At 42.9% G+C, this 12,407-nt stretch overlaps 1 protein-coding gene across 3 annotated transcripts; it reads right to left on the reverse strand.

The window, feature by feature from the left end:
* Window positions 1–1,394: 1,394 nt before the first annotated feature.
* On the reverse strand, window positions 1,395–10,428 carry LOC135555548 (casein kinase I-like). 3 transcript variants are annotated; one of them, XM_064988071.1, is made up of 11 exons: window positions 10,224–10,428; window positions 7,692–7,782; window positions 7,346–7,456; window positions 6,905–7,053; window positions 6,278–6,506; window positions 5,885–6,055; window positions 5,571–5,719; window positions 5,029–5,218; window positions 4,447–4,586; window positions 2,899–2,965; window positions 1,395–2,775 (listed from the first exon to the last, which is right to left on the reverse strand). In XM_064988071.1, exons 2-10 carry the CDS (start codon window positions 7,765–7,767, stop codon window positions 2,933–2,935), a joined length of 1,248 nt encoding a protein of 415 aa, XP_064844143.1. In that variant the 5' UTR covers window positions 7,768–7,782; window positions 10,224–10,428; the 3' UTR covers window positions 1,395–2,775; window positions 2,899–2,932. The 3 variants fall into 3 exon arrangements, with proteins under 3 accessions (XP_064844143.1, XP_064844145.1, XP_064844144.1); XM_064988073.1 differs by having other exon boundaries at window positions 4,540–4,586; window positions 10,222–10,428; XM_064988072.1 differs by lacking the exon at window positions 10,224–10,428 and adding an exon at window positions 10,087–10,196.
* Between the last annotated feature and the right edge of the window lie 1,979 nt (window positions 10,429–12,407).

A 12,407-nucleotide genomic window follows, 5' to 3' on the forward strand; every position in this document is an offset into this window, starting at 1 on the left:
GGCGCTTGCTGGACTTTCTTGGGCACCCTGAAGCCTTCTTCACAACAACTGAACCGCTCTCATTGAAGTTCTTGATGATCCGATAAATGGTTGATTTAGGTGCAATCTTACTGGCAGCAATATCCTTGCCTGTGAAGCCCTTTTTGTGCAAAGCAATGACGGCACGTGTTTCCTTGCAGATAACCAAGGAAGAACAATGATACCAAGCACCACCCTCCTTTCAAAGCTTCCAGTCTGTTATTTGAACTCAAACAGCGTGATCTCCAGCCTTGTCCTCGTCAACAATCACACCCGTGTTAATGAGAGAATCACTGACATGTCAGCTGGTTCTTTTGTGGCAGGGCTGAAATGCAGTGGAATTTTTTTGGGGGGGGATTCAGTTAATTTCATGGCAAAGAGGGACTTTGCAATTCCTCTGATCACTCTTCATAACATTCTGGAGTATATGCAAATTGCCATCATACAAACTGAGGCAGGAGAATTGTGAAAATTTATATTTGTGTCTTTCTCAACTTCTGGCCACGACTGTACAGCTACAAAAATAAACAGTACACAACACAAGTGCATAGAACTGAAGTAGAATACAGCCATTTCAGCAAATTACTAGTGAGGAAATTTTATTTTTTATTACGTCATAAAATATACACAAATACTGTTGTAAATAAAGCTAAAGTGTGTTAAAGAACTGTACAAGATATCAGTACACAATACATAAGGTGTATACTCCCCATAGCCTGACCAGCGCTATCCCTCCCCGTAATTACATTGCCACTGGGTCACACTGGCTTGCCAAAGGGACACGTCGCCAACACAGGTCATTACCAGAAACTGTGACATCACTGTGATTGCATCCGAGTCCCAGTTATCAATGACATCCAGGGACCTCTTATTTTGCAATAGAAGGCGCCGATGACGTCAACATCTCCTTTCTCAAGACTTTTTTTTTTTTTTTCCCCCCCAAAAAAAGCAAAGTAGACAGCCCTATATCAGGTCCTCCAGGAAAGGCTTTGAGTGGAGTGATGGGGAGAGTAGTGACAAATTCTCAACAGACTATGAACAAACTGCTGGGAATAAAATAGGAAAAACAAAGTGCAATACTTCCAAGAGCTTCCTCGTACACAAGAGAAACAAAATGGAGTATCGGAAAAAGAACAGTGAGACGGACAATCTCAAATAATGAGGCATGAGAAATGTATAGCCTGCAGTTTGTCCCCAGCAGCCCTGTGATCTTAATAGGGGACCTAAGGAATTCTGAGAGTCCATGCACCAGACCTACACTTCTGAAGACACACACACACACACACACACACAACCCAGTTGGCGATGTAAAAGTTTCTAATATCCCTCCCAATTTAGTACTTAATATATATTTAAAAAAAATACTGATCCCCAGCTGCAATTTATGCATTTATTTTTCTACATTACACCTTAAAAACAACCAACCACATTTTGGCTTACACAGAAATACAAAATATTTACAGTGAAGTAAAAAAAAAAGAAAAAAAAGAGCCATGGCACTTGATGCGCCACCCCCCCTTCAATCAAGTACAGAGCTCATCCATTCCCATCAGACCTACAAAAAGAAAAACATTCAAATAAAATGTAAAAGTTGGCGTTAAGAAAAATTGAAAATCATAGCCACCATCATTTGCCAACTTGTTCATCGCAGTCTCTGGTCAAATACATTAAGAAAGCTTGTGATTCTCCCTTGTCTTAAGAGTGTTGCACAGTCTTAAAATAAGCATGGTTGCTTTGACCTTACCAACCTACCAAATATTACGACTAAAGAACACAAATCAAAAGGAGACCAAAGTGGGCAAAAGGGGAGGATAAAAAACAAGTGTGGATGAGGTGGTGAATAAATAAAAGCAGGAGAAGGGTAGAAAACGCATGTCCACCTCAATCATTGTGTGAGGTGTTGGCTTTTGGACAACATCAGTTCCAAAGTGGGTTGAAGTAGCCTAAATGCCTGGCTAAAGTGGAGAATTAGCAATTCAGTAAGAGGTAAAGTAGGGGAAAAGAACCCAACATCATTTCAGCTAATGTTCACTTGCTCTTCCTTTCTTCTCATGGCTTCATCTACCACCCACCCATCTCTCCAGCCTTCTCACCATTCCTTCTCTTCAGCTGTACCTTTCCTTTCTGAGTTAAAACATCAAATAAGAAAGTAAAATTGCCCAAGCCTCAATAGGACCCCCACCAAATGAATATGATCTATTCACAAAATATGCACATTAAATCATACCAATCAGTAAAGCCCCTTACTATTCTATAAATTAACTGGATAAAACATACATGGGTACATTTGTGTGTGTGGTCTTTGCGGTGTAAACAGAAATGGCTAAATCCACACAAGCCCAAATTTCGAGTTGACCCTTTCTTGGTTTGGAACGAGTTTGTGCCCGCAACTATATTTGGCAAAGGAGCACCAGCTTGTCTTTTTCAACCCCCAAATCAGTCTACCTGCCAGCCACCCAGAGAATAGTGGGGGAGGAACAAAGGTGTCTGGAAAGGGGTGCATGATCCAAGCTACCATGGGGTAAATAGGTCAGTGGAGAGGAGGGTGTTATTCACTATCTTATCCTCATACTATTACAGGCCAGGTTTATCCCATCAAAGTTAGGGTGGAGGGGAGAAATTCCTGCAGTCCTTGACCAACTGCCATCTTTTCATCAGTTTATGATTCTCTGTCCTTTCCTCCAAGATCCACTTATTTGTCCAATTAGCAAAAATTCACAACAGAAACAAAACTGGGACAAAGGATCTCTTGAAGCCCTGCAAGGGAAGATTGCGTATTTTGTCAGATGTATAGATAGGTGATAAATAAGAAAACACCGTCTGACAAACTAGGTACATTTACTTAAGTCCTGCGTGTGTTAGGGAAAGAGACATCCTCACCTGTCAGTATCCAGTGCATGTGGAACTGAATGTTTCACTTCCCCAGGTGCTCAAATGGCATGCTGACCTGCAGAGAGAGAAAAGGGAGGGGAGAGGTATCATGATGAAAGAGATTGTGATACCTCACATCTCAAAATAGGGCTACTTAATGTTAGATCCCTCACTTCAAAGACAGTTATAGTCAATGAACTAATCACTGATCATAATCTTGATGTGATTGGCCTGACAAACATGGCTTAAGCCTGATTAATTTACTGTGTCAAATGAGGCCTCACCTCCTGGTTACACTAGTCACCATATCCCCCATGCATCCCACAAAGGCGGAGGTGTTGCTAACATTTAAGATAGCAAATTTCAATTTACAAAAAAAGAAAAAAAAGATTGTCTTTTGAGCCTCTAGTCATAATCTATGCAGCCTACCCAATCACTTTTTATAGATACTGTTTACAGGCCTCCTGGGCCATATACAGCGTTCCTATCGGACCTTGTAGTCATAGCAGATAATATTCTCATTTTTGGTGACTTTGGGGTATCATCGGATGGGGCCAGTGTCTCCTGACCCCTCCTGTCTCAGCCTCCAGTATGTATGCTGCAGTAATTTGTGTGTCAGGGGGCTAGGTTCAATCTGTTATATCTGGAGTATTTCTCCTGTCTTATCCAGTGTGAATTTAAGTATGCTCTCTCTTTCTTTCTCCCTCTCTCTCTTTCTTTCGGAGGACCTGAGCCCTAGGACCATGCCTCAGGACTACCTGGCCTGATAACTCCTTGCTGTCCCCAGTCCACCTGGCCGTGCTGCTGCTCCAGTTTCAACTGTTCTGCCTGCGGCTATGGAACCCTGACCTGTTCACCGGACGTGCTACCGGTCCCAGACCTGCTGTTTTCAAATCTCTGGAGACAGCAGAAGTGGTAGAGATACTCCGAATGATCGGCTATGAAAAGCCAACTGGCATTTACTCCTGAGCTGCTGACTTGTTGCACCCGACAACCACTGTGATTATTATTATTTGACCATGCTGGTCATTTATGAACATCTTGGCCATGTTCTGTTATAATCTCCACCCGGCACAGCCAGAAGAGGACTGGCCACCACTCATAGCCTGGTTCCTCTCGGTTTCTTCCTAGGGAGTATTTCCTAGCCACCGTGCTTCTACACCTGCATTGCTTGCTGTTTGGGGTTTTAGGCTGGGTTTCTGTACAGCACTTTGAGATATCAGCTGATGTAAGAAGCGCTATATAAATACATTTGATTTGAAAGAACAAAGGACTCCGAAAATTGGAGTGCAAATAAGAGGGTGATCAAGTGAGTGCCGCAATTGTGGCACAATATAAAAATAATAATCAACCCACTGCATGCTACATAATATAGAAGCTAAACACTAATAGGAAGTCCTGACTCTTTGACAAGAAATGTAATCTTGTTCTGGAAGGGTGGACATTTTTCCAGTTGATATTCCCCCTCAAAAAGTTGGTCGTAGGAGTTGGGCTCAGGTGCATGGCACCTGGGTTTTAGGGTTTGTCATGATGCATGATGGGGTAGCGTTAGCGTACCTGCGATGTGGAAATTCGGGATTGGTCAAGACGGGCTGTAAGGTCAGAGGATGACACATTTGCGGGGGCTCCTCGGTGGAGCCGCATGCTCACCTTCCGCTCACGCTCAGCGCGAGAGATAGCCCGCGGCGACGTGTTCCCTGAAAGAGGAAGAATACAAGGGAGAAGGCCATTTACAAATAGAACTGTTGACTTTGCAAACCGTCATTTCTGTCAATGCGGTTACAAAATGATTTATCTATATCAAAAGCTATTTCCTTGTCCCCCACAATGAAATCGGGTAGTGTTCTGCTGTTCGGTCTCCGTTCGTTCGTAAATTAGTCACACGCAATCTGACAGCACTGGGACGATTTTGACGAAACTTGGATGAATGATGTGTCTTGCCATAGAGATACGGCATTTACAAAATTACACTGATTGGCAGAAGGGAGCTACAGTAATTAACTGAAGTGTGTTAGTCACACACACACACACACACACACACACACACACACTCTATTGGCCCTTTTTGGATAATTTCCTAAATGTTCCTATTCCATTCAACTATAGCTCTAGTTAAAAAGAGCACTGGTGTGTGCTCACCAGACTGCTGCACCCGTGAGGCGGGGTTAGAGATGGCCTGCTCTGGTCCATTCCTAACTCTGTTGACAGCTGGTGGGTTTGGCCCTGGCGGGAGACCCCGTGCAGCGGATCCCCGAGGGCCTCCTACGATACGCTCGTCTCTTTCGTCAGCTCCCCTCCTCTCACCGTCTTCTGCTGTCCTACTGGCACCCTGAGAGGAGACCACACAGGTTACAGCAAACCCATAACTCTACATAGAACACTTCATCCAAATCTTTCAGAATCATTCTGATTATGTGGACACTATGGATAGTGTATACCACTGCTTTACAACCCTGTTTTTGGAGAGCTATCCTCCTGTAGGTTTTTGCTCCAACCCGTTGTAACCTGATTCATCTTATCAACCAGCTAATTATTAGAATCAGGTGTGCAAGATTAGGGTTGGAGTGAAAACCTACAGGACAGTAGCTCTCCAGGAACAGGGTTGGAGAGACCTGGTGTACAGACAGAATGTAGCACTTAGTTCCTTGTAAAGAATAAGAGCTTTGGTGTGGCAAACTCACAAATTTGAGCATGTTCCAGTCGAATACGTAGTCATAGGAGAAGCCTTGTCGGTGGAACAGATTCCTGAAGAGCTGACGAAGGTATGAGTAGTCTGGCTTGTCGTCAAAGCGCAACGAGCGGCAAAAATTCAGGTAGGTGGAGAACTCGGCTGCAGACAAGCAATGCCAATAATAGTGAAGGGTGAGCAAAAACCCAGGATTGAAAGACTGTGGTATATGCAAATGTTTGTTACAACACAATAGAGAAGGAAAATAGTTGTCCACGCACATTGATACAAATGTCACAGCCCAGACAGATACTAGCAGTCACTTACAGGGGTATCCTTTGCAGAGCACTTCGATGGGGGTGGACATTTTTTTCTCGCTGATGCGTTCGTACTTCTGCCTCTTTGTGGCGGCTTTGAGGCCTTGCCAGGGCAGAGAGCCCAGGTTGAAGTACATGAGGACATATCCCAGAGACTCCAGGTCATCACGCCGAGACTGCTCTGAAGAACAGGAGACAGGTTTGAATGATTTGCTATTTAGGACAGACAGGATCGAGTGGTATCAAAATATGTAAGCTAAGGACAAGGGGACAATAGTCACTACATCTCAACATTAGGCATGAGCATTGGAGGGTAAAATGAAATCACATTCATGAAGACAATTAGATACTTCAGCCAAACAGGAGGAGGTGATTTTAAAAAAAAAAAAAAAAAGTCCCGTACCGATGCCCAGGTGGGTGTTGATGGACGCGTAGCGTGCAGTGCCTGTCAGGTTCTTGTTCTCCCTGTAGGGGATGTGCTGGTGTGTGCGGGCGTCTCTGTACTTCTTGGCCAGGCCAAAGTCGATGATGTACACTAGGTTGCCCTTCTTCCCAAGCCCCATGAGGAAGTTGTCAGGCTTGACGTCGCGATGGATGAAGTTCTTGGAGTGGATGTACTCGATGCGACTGATCTGGAGATTACAGAGGGGGATTCAGAAGAAAAGGAGAAGCGAGACAAAGCTCTGCTGGCATGGTCTGTAAAAGCCTTGAAACATTACTGTAAGCTAACAGTAATTTAAACCCTCCAACAGCCAATGCCTTTCGGGGGCACAACATTGGTAAAAAACAGAAACAATAAGTAACAGAACAAATCTGAGCAAAAGGAAGAACAATGAGGACAGGAAGTGGAGAAAGGACAGCCAAATAGTATAGAAGAATAATACGACTACACGGCAAAGTTAAGAGAAAAGGGTGACACAGCAGCATAAGCAAAGTTAGGACAGCAGACAGAGTTACTGGTAAAGGGTATAGAGGACAAACAGCACAATGAACGTTGAGGGGAAAAGATGACACCATAAGAGTTCTGTACCATCTGGTCTGCCAACAGTAGCACCGTTTTGAGGCTGAACTTGCGGGAACAGAAGTTGAAGAGGTCTTCCAGACTGGGGCCCAGGAGCTCCATCACCATGACGTTGTAGTCTCCCTCTGCCCCGCACCACTTTATCGAGGGAATCCCCACTGTCAGGCAGGCACAAAGAAGTAGCTTTTAGTGTACATCTAACCATAGTTACGTGCGCATACATCCTTTATGACTAATGTCATACAACAACAACAACTTCAGCAAAAGAGTTTCAGTGCTCAACACATTATTTTGGTGAACATGATACTTCTGAAATGAAATAAATGCAATAACTGGGTACATTTGACCATTTATGATAGTCACTACTTACTGATCCCAATACACTCAGACGTGTCAATATGGCATTCACTGATGTTCCTTCTCAGCCCCCCCCCCCCCCATTCTCCTCACCTCCTCCCTGCATCATCTTGTAGAACTTGCTCTCGATGTGCAGCTGTGGGTGTTTGGTCTTCACACATTCCAACTTAATGGCCACCTCCTCGCCCGTGGCAATGTTGGCACCTGAGGAAGCACACACACACACACACACACACCAGGGCCGGGCTCAGAAGCAACTTGTGAACCATGAACATGGAAAGAAACTCCGGTTGAACACCCAGGGAATGGAAAGAAAGTCTACTGCTAAGAGGAGGAAAAAAGCCAATATGGGGACTAGGCCAGTAGACAGAGGCAAATGGAGAAAAGGACAAGGAAGAAGAGAAATGCCAACAGAGGGAGATGGAGCACTTCCACTTACCAAGGTAAATGTCCCCAAAGGACCCACTCCCTATTTTCCGTCCCAGTCGGTACTTGTTCCCCACTCTCAGATCCATGGTGTTGAAAGTTCACTATGGACACAGAATAGACGAGGCCACGATGTTACGAGGCAACCATGACCATACAGTCTTGTATTTTACACGTGGCATAGGCTAATTTGCAAATGAAAAGAAACGATACAAATCCAACTTAATTCACTAGATCTCGAATCGAAGGCAAACTTTGACTAATGGAACATTTCTTCCTGAACCAGAGGTAGGCCGTCTTACAATGGTCACTTTACACATTCCAAACAGGACGACCATTAACTGCAAACAACTAAATTAATTGAGTGAGTGTGTAGCTTGAGCGGGTTGATTAGCAGACAGCTGTCTGGATTCCAGCAATAGGCTACACAATTACATTTGTAAGGCAGCTGAGGTGGTACAGAGAAAATGGGAAATACAGAGGGAAATATGAAAGATGAGGCCTGAAAGAGAGACAAGAGAAAGAGCAACAACATATCTCCCTGGAAGGGCCCGGGAGAGCTCTCAGAGTCAGCTGGGGCCTAGATAAGACATTGTCAGACACGAAGGAGGGAAGGAAGCGAGTCTTCTGAGCCAAACTGCACGTGACACTGGAGCAGGATCATCATTTATTTAGCACCCTCAACCACGCCATATTCTGCAGCCACTGCAAAGGCGCTGCTGCGTGGGCTGTATGTGTGTCAAAGCCCACAAAGGCATCTGTGCTATGAACTTTAGAGCAAGACCTGGAGAAGGATAGGAGGCATAATTTACAGAGCGCCACACCAATATAGGTGGCCTAAGAAAAGCTTCTTCTATCTCTCAGTTGACAATGTAGTACATACAGATGGGAAGCATTATTCTGTCAGTTCTCATTACTAAACTACTATAGAGCTTTTCATTGTATGTGTGTGACCGTGTCATGTTTTTCCTATGATTAGGCCTAGGCCATCCTACAGCACTGACCACATTATACCTCACCACGATTACAGGTCTACTTCCTCTCAACATAATACTTTGGAAATGCAAGTAGCTCATGACAGAGCAGAATGAGGAAAAACGAGAAGAAGCATTTTCGGTCAAACTCAGTTGTGTGGTAATGGGCATACCAATTCGGGAATGGAAAAAGTAATCAATTGTGCAGGACTAGTTGTGTATATTTCAACTACCAAGGGGGACCAAATATCTTTCCGGAAATGATTCCAAAAAATTGGCATGAGGTTCTTCCCATTGCCTGTAGTGTTGTCAGAAGAGGCATCGGGTGACAGACAGAAATACAGATGTGATGGTAGTAGATGGATTAGAGTTCATAAAGTGTTAGGTTTCATTACAACATGAGGGTTTTAATTGTAGAGACCCAGCTCAGGCCTAACATTAACCAGGGCCTATAAATGAAACACCATAGATGAATTGCTTAGTCAGAAATAGTGACATTGATTTATATCACACGTTGCTCCGTGCAGGACATTCAGCTATGGAACACTGCCAACTATAATGTGTCACAGTGCAGAAAATCACAATGGTCTACCGCTGGATATTCAGTTTGTAACACGGGACTTACGATCATTATTTAGCAGTTGATTCATCCTACTGGGTCATGTGAGAGGTTTTATCAATAGATCATAGTTCAGAGCCAGGCTTTATATTTTGGTAGGAAACGATCAGGACCTGGTAACTACAGTGTAAACCATACACTCCGGCACCATGTATTGCAATATTCAACCATTACCACTATTCCCATGAAACACTACAGAGCATTGACTGACTTGAATCATTTCATCAGTGTGGGCCTGTAACCTACATTTAAGAGGAATTCTGTCTTAACAAAAAGCTAGGAGGATTTCACAACCACATGAAAAGAGACAATTTTTTCAGAAACAATACAACTAGGCCTACATAATGCCCGTCTATTTCACCTAGTGTTAATGTATTAACTAGGTACGGCAACGTTAAATGTAACATTTGCATGGACAAAATCCTTTTACGGATTTGAGTATCATCAACCCAACTAAACATCTTCTTACGTAACCTTTTAGAAAGCTGTCGCTGCGTTGGTAACAATCAAAAGGGAAGCATCTCAACTAGGGTGAATAGTTGTGACATTTACGATCACTCAAAAGTCGAACTGGTTACAATAATAATATCGACCACCGTACACTTCAAACAAAAGGTTGCTACTGTGACAATACAAACTGTCCGTATTCAGCAGTGGTTGTGCCTAGCTAGCAAGTAGCCCGAGAATACGCTTGCCGCTTCAACCATGTACCAGTCATTCACACAATTTTAAATACCTTCAAGCTTCACAAATAGTTGACAGTGTATACGATCATGTATCATTTTGACTTTATTCTAGCCAACACCCTTACCTACCCTATGTTCTCCAGTGATAGCCATCTCTATTCGCCCCCTCCCCCTCTGCGACGCTCCTGAATACAAGACTCGGGTTCGGTCGAATCAAGTTCCCTTTCCCCCCTGGTTTCGTCGGTTCCCCCGTACACTACTCACACGATATTAGGTTTATTCGAGAGGTGGTTCAGTGGCGGTGCTGATCCGAAGGATGTCAGTCAGACTGGGCCCCGGGCAGCGAAGGATGGGAACGGATTCTGGTGGCTCTCATACCCCAATTTTTCTTTAGCATCGGCTATACTCCCTGTTGATAGTCCCTGTGAAACTTCAATACGAATGGCCGTCTCTATCAGAGTTCTGTCTCCCCCTCTCGTTACTCCCAACGCACCATTGACCAACATCGATGATGTCAGAAGCACCCGGATTGCCTTAAAGAAATAGAACAGCTACAACTGTAGACATTCTTAAATGTTACACATTTGAGGAATAGGCAGCCTCAGAAAATAGATGCAACTGAATTAGTGAAAATAATATGCATTTACACAGGCAGCCCAATTCTGATATTTCTCTCACTAATTGGTCTTTTGACCAATCAGATCAGTGCTGAAAAAGTGCTGATATGAAAAGATTAGTGTAAAGAAGATCAGAATTGGGCTGCTTGTGTAAACGCAACCATAGAGAGTTGGCTTTTGTTCAGTTATAAAGAGAATAGGCCTTTGCATGATGATTAGATTCTTATGAACATTGTTCTGAAGGATAATAGAGTGAAGACAAGAGCCATCAAAACAAATAGCAGTGGTTCTGGTTTAGAGATAGTGAAGATTCCATCGAGACATTAGTCCTGATCCACATTACCAAAGGGTTCTCTATAAGAAAGAGTACAGTTGGTGCTCGTCCATCTCCATGGCTTGATGATGAACTGGGTGAGGCTTTTTCTCAAAGAAATATGGCATAAGTCTTAGCAGCCAAGTCAATATTAGAAATTGATGAACAGAATTATAGAACATTACGTAATTATGCAGTTAAATTGAATCAAAAGAAAAAAACAGTTTTACAACAATGCTTTTATTGATTGTAAAAACGATTCTAAAAAGTTATGGAACACAGTTAAGGGCTTACTTGGTACATCTATCTCATCATGCCCATCTAGTGTGGAGGTTGACGAGAGAATAATAACAAAACCAGTTGATATTGCCAATCATTTTGCAGATTTTTTTTATTTTTACAAAGAAAATTTATTTACTGAGCAACAAGGTAAACATGCATTCTTCCAAACAAGCTATTGTCCAATGGATTGATGATCATATTATGATCAGCAAGATCTGCTCTTTTAGTCTGCAAACGGTGTCGGTGGAGGAGGTGTTAAACCTATTGAAGTCATTACGTGATGGTAAATCTACAGGTTATGGTCTTATGGACATTTTTTTTTGCTTCGCTGTGCTGCTCCGCAGATTGCAGTTCCACTGAGATACATATTTAATTGGTCACTGGAAAAGGGGATGTTTGCAAATGTATGGAAGCATGCAAAACTGTGTCCTATTCCCGAAAGACTGCAAAGAACCCATTACTCCTGCCAATAGTCAACCAATTAGTCTACTCCCTACACTCAGTAAGATATTGGAGGGTATTGTGAGTAGACAAATATGGGAGTACATGGAAAGGAATGATCAGATTACAGCCAATCAGCATGCTTATCGCAAAAAAAACATTCCACTACCACTGCATTGGTTGACATGACTGACCAGTGGCTCAATGCTATGGATAATGGCAAGATTGTGGGTGTACTATTTTTAGATTTCAGTGCAGCATTTGATTTAGCTGATCATGAAATAATTTTGACAAAATTAATGCATTATGGTTTTAAGGAGGTAGCATTGATTTGGGTACAGTCATATCTAACTGACAGGAAACAGTCCACCTATATCAATGGTTCATTTTCTTCCCCTCATGTGTTAAACTGTGGAATTACCGCAGGGCAGCTGCCTTAGGCCACTTCTCTATTTAATATATACCAAAGACCTTCCCTATGCCTTCGCTGAAACATTTTTTTTTACAAGATTTGGAGAATATTAGGGAGTGGGTTTGCCAAAGCAAACTTGTTTTAAACACCAAGAAAACCAAAGTTATGTTGGTCTGTTCCACTAGGAAAAGGCCAAAACAGCATGGGATACAATTAAGTATGGGAGGAGTACAAATTGAAGAAGTGGCAGAAACCAAACTATTGGGAGTGCAGCTAGACAACTGCTTATCATGGTCTTCTCAAATAACTAATCTATGTACAATTATTTTATTAAAACAGCATGCATAATCAGAAGGATAGCTAATTCTTCAGCAAATAACACAAG

Source organism: Oncorhynchus masou, chromosome 15 (assembly GCF_036934945.1).
Source record: "Oncorhynchus masou masou isolate Uvic2021 chromosome 15, UVic_Omas_1.1, whole genome shotgun sequence".
Taxonomy (NCBI): Eukaryota; Metazoa; Chordata; class Actinopteri; order Salmoniformes; family Salmonidae; genus Oncorhynchus; species Oncorhynchus masou.

What these genes read in the sequence shown, in the direction of transcription:
- LOC135555548 (XM_064988071.1), bottom strand. Translation starts at nt 7,767, where the DNA reads ATGGATCTGAGAGTGGGGAACAAGTACCGACTGGGACGGAAAATAGGG. An exon ending in CTTTGGGGACATTTACCTTG is followed by an intron (nt 7,457 to 7,691) that starts GTAAGTGGAAGT and finishes GTGCTTCCTCAG; the next exon opens with GTGCCAACATTGCCACGGGC. An exon ending in GCTCTGCAAAGGATACCCCT is followed by an intron (nt 5,720 to 5,884) that starts GTAAGTGACTGC and finishes GCTTGTCTGCAG; the next exon opens with CCGAGTTCTCCACCTACCTG.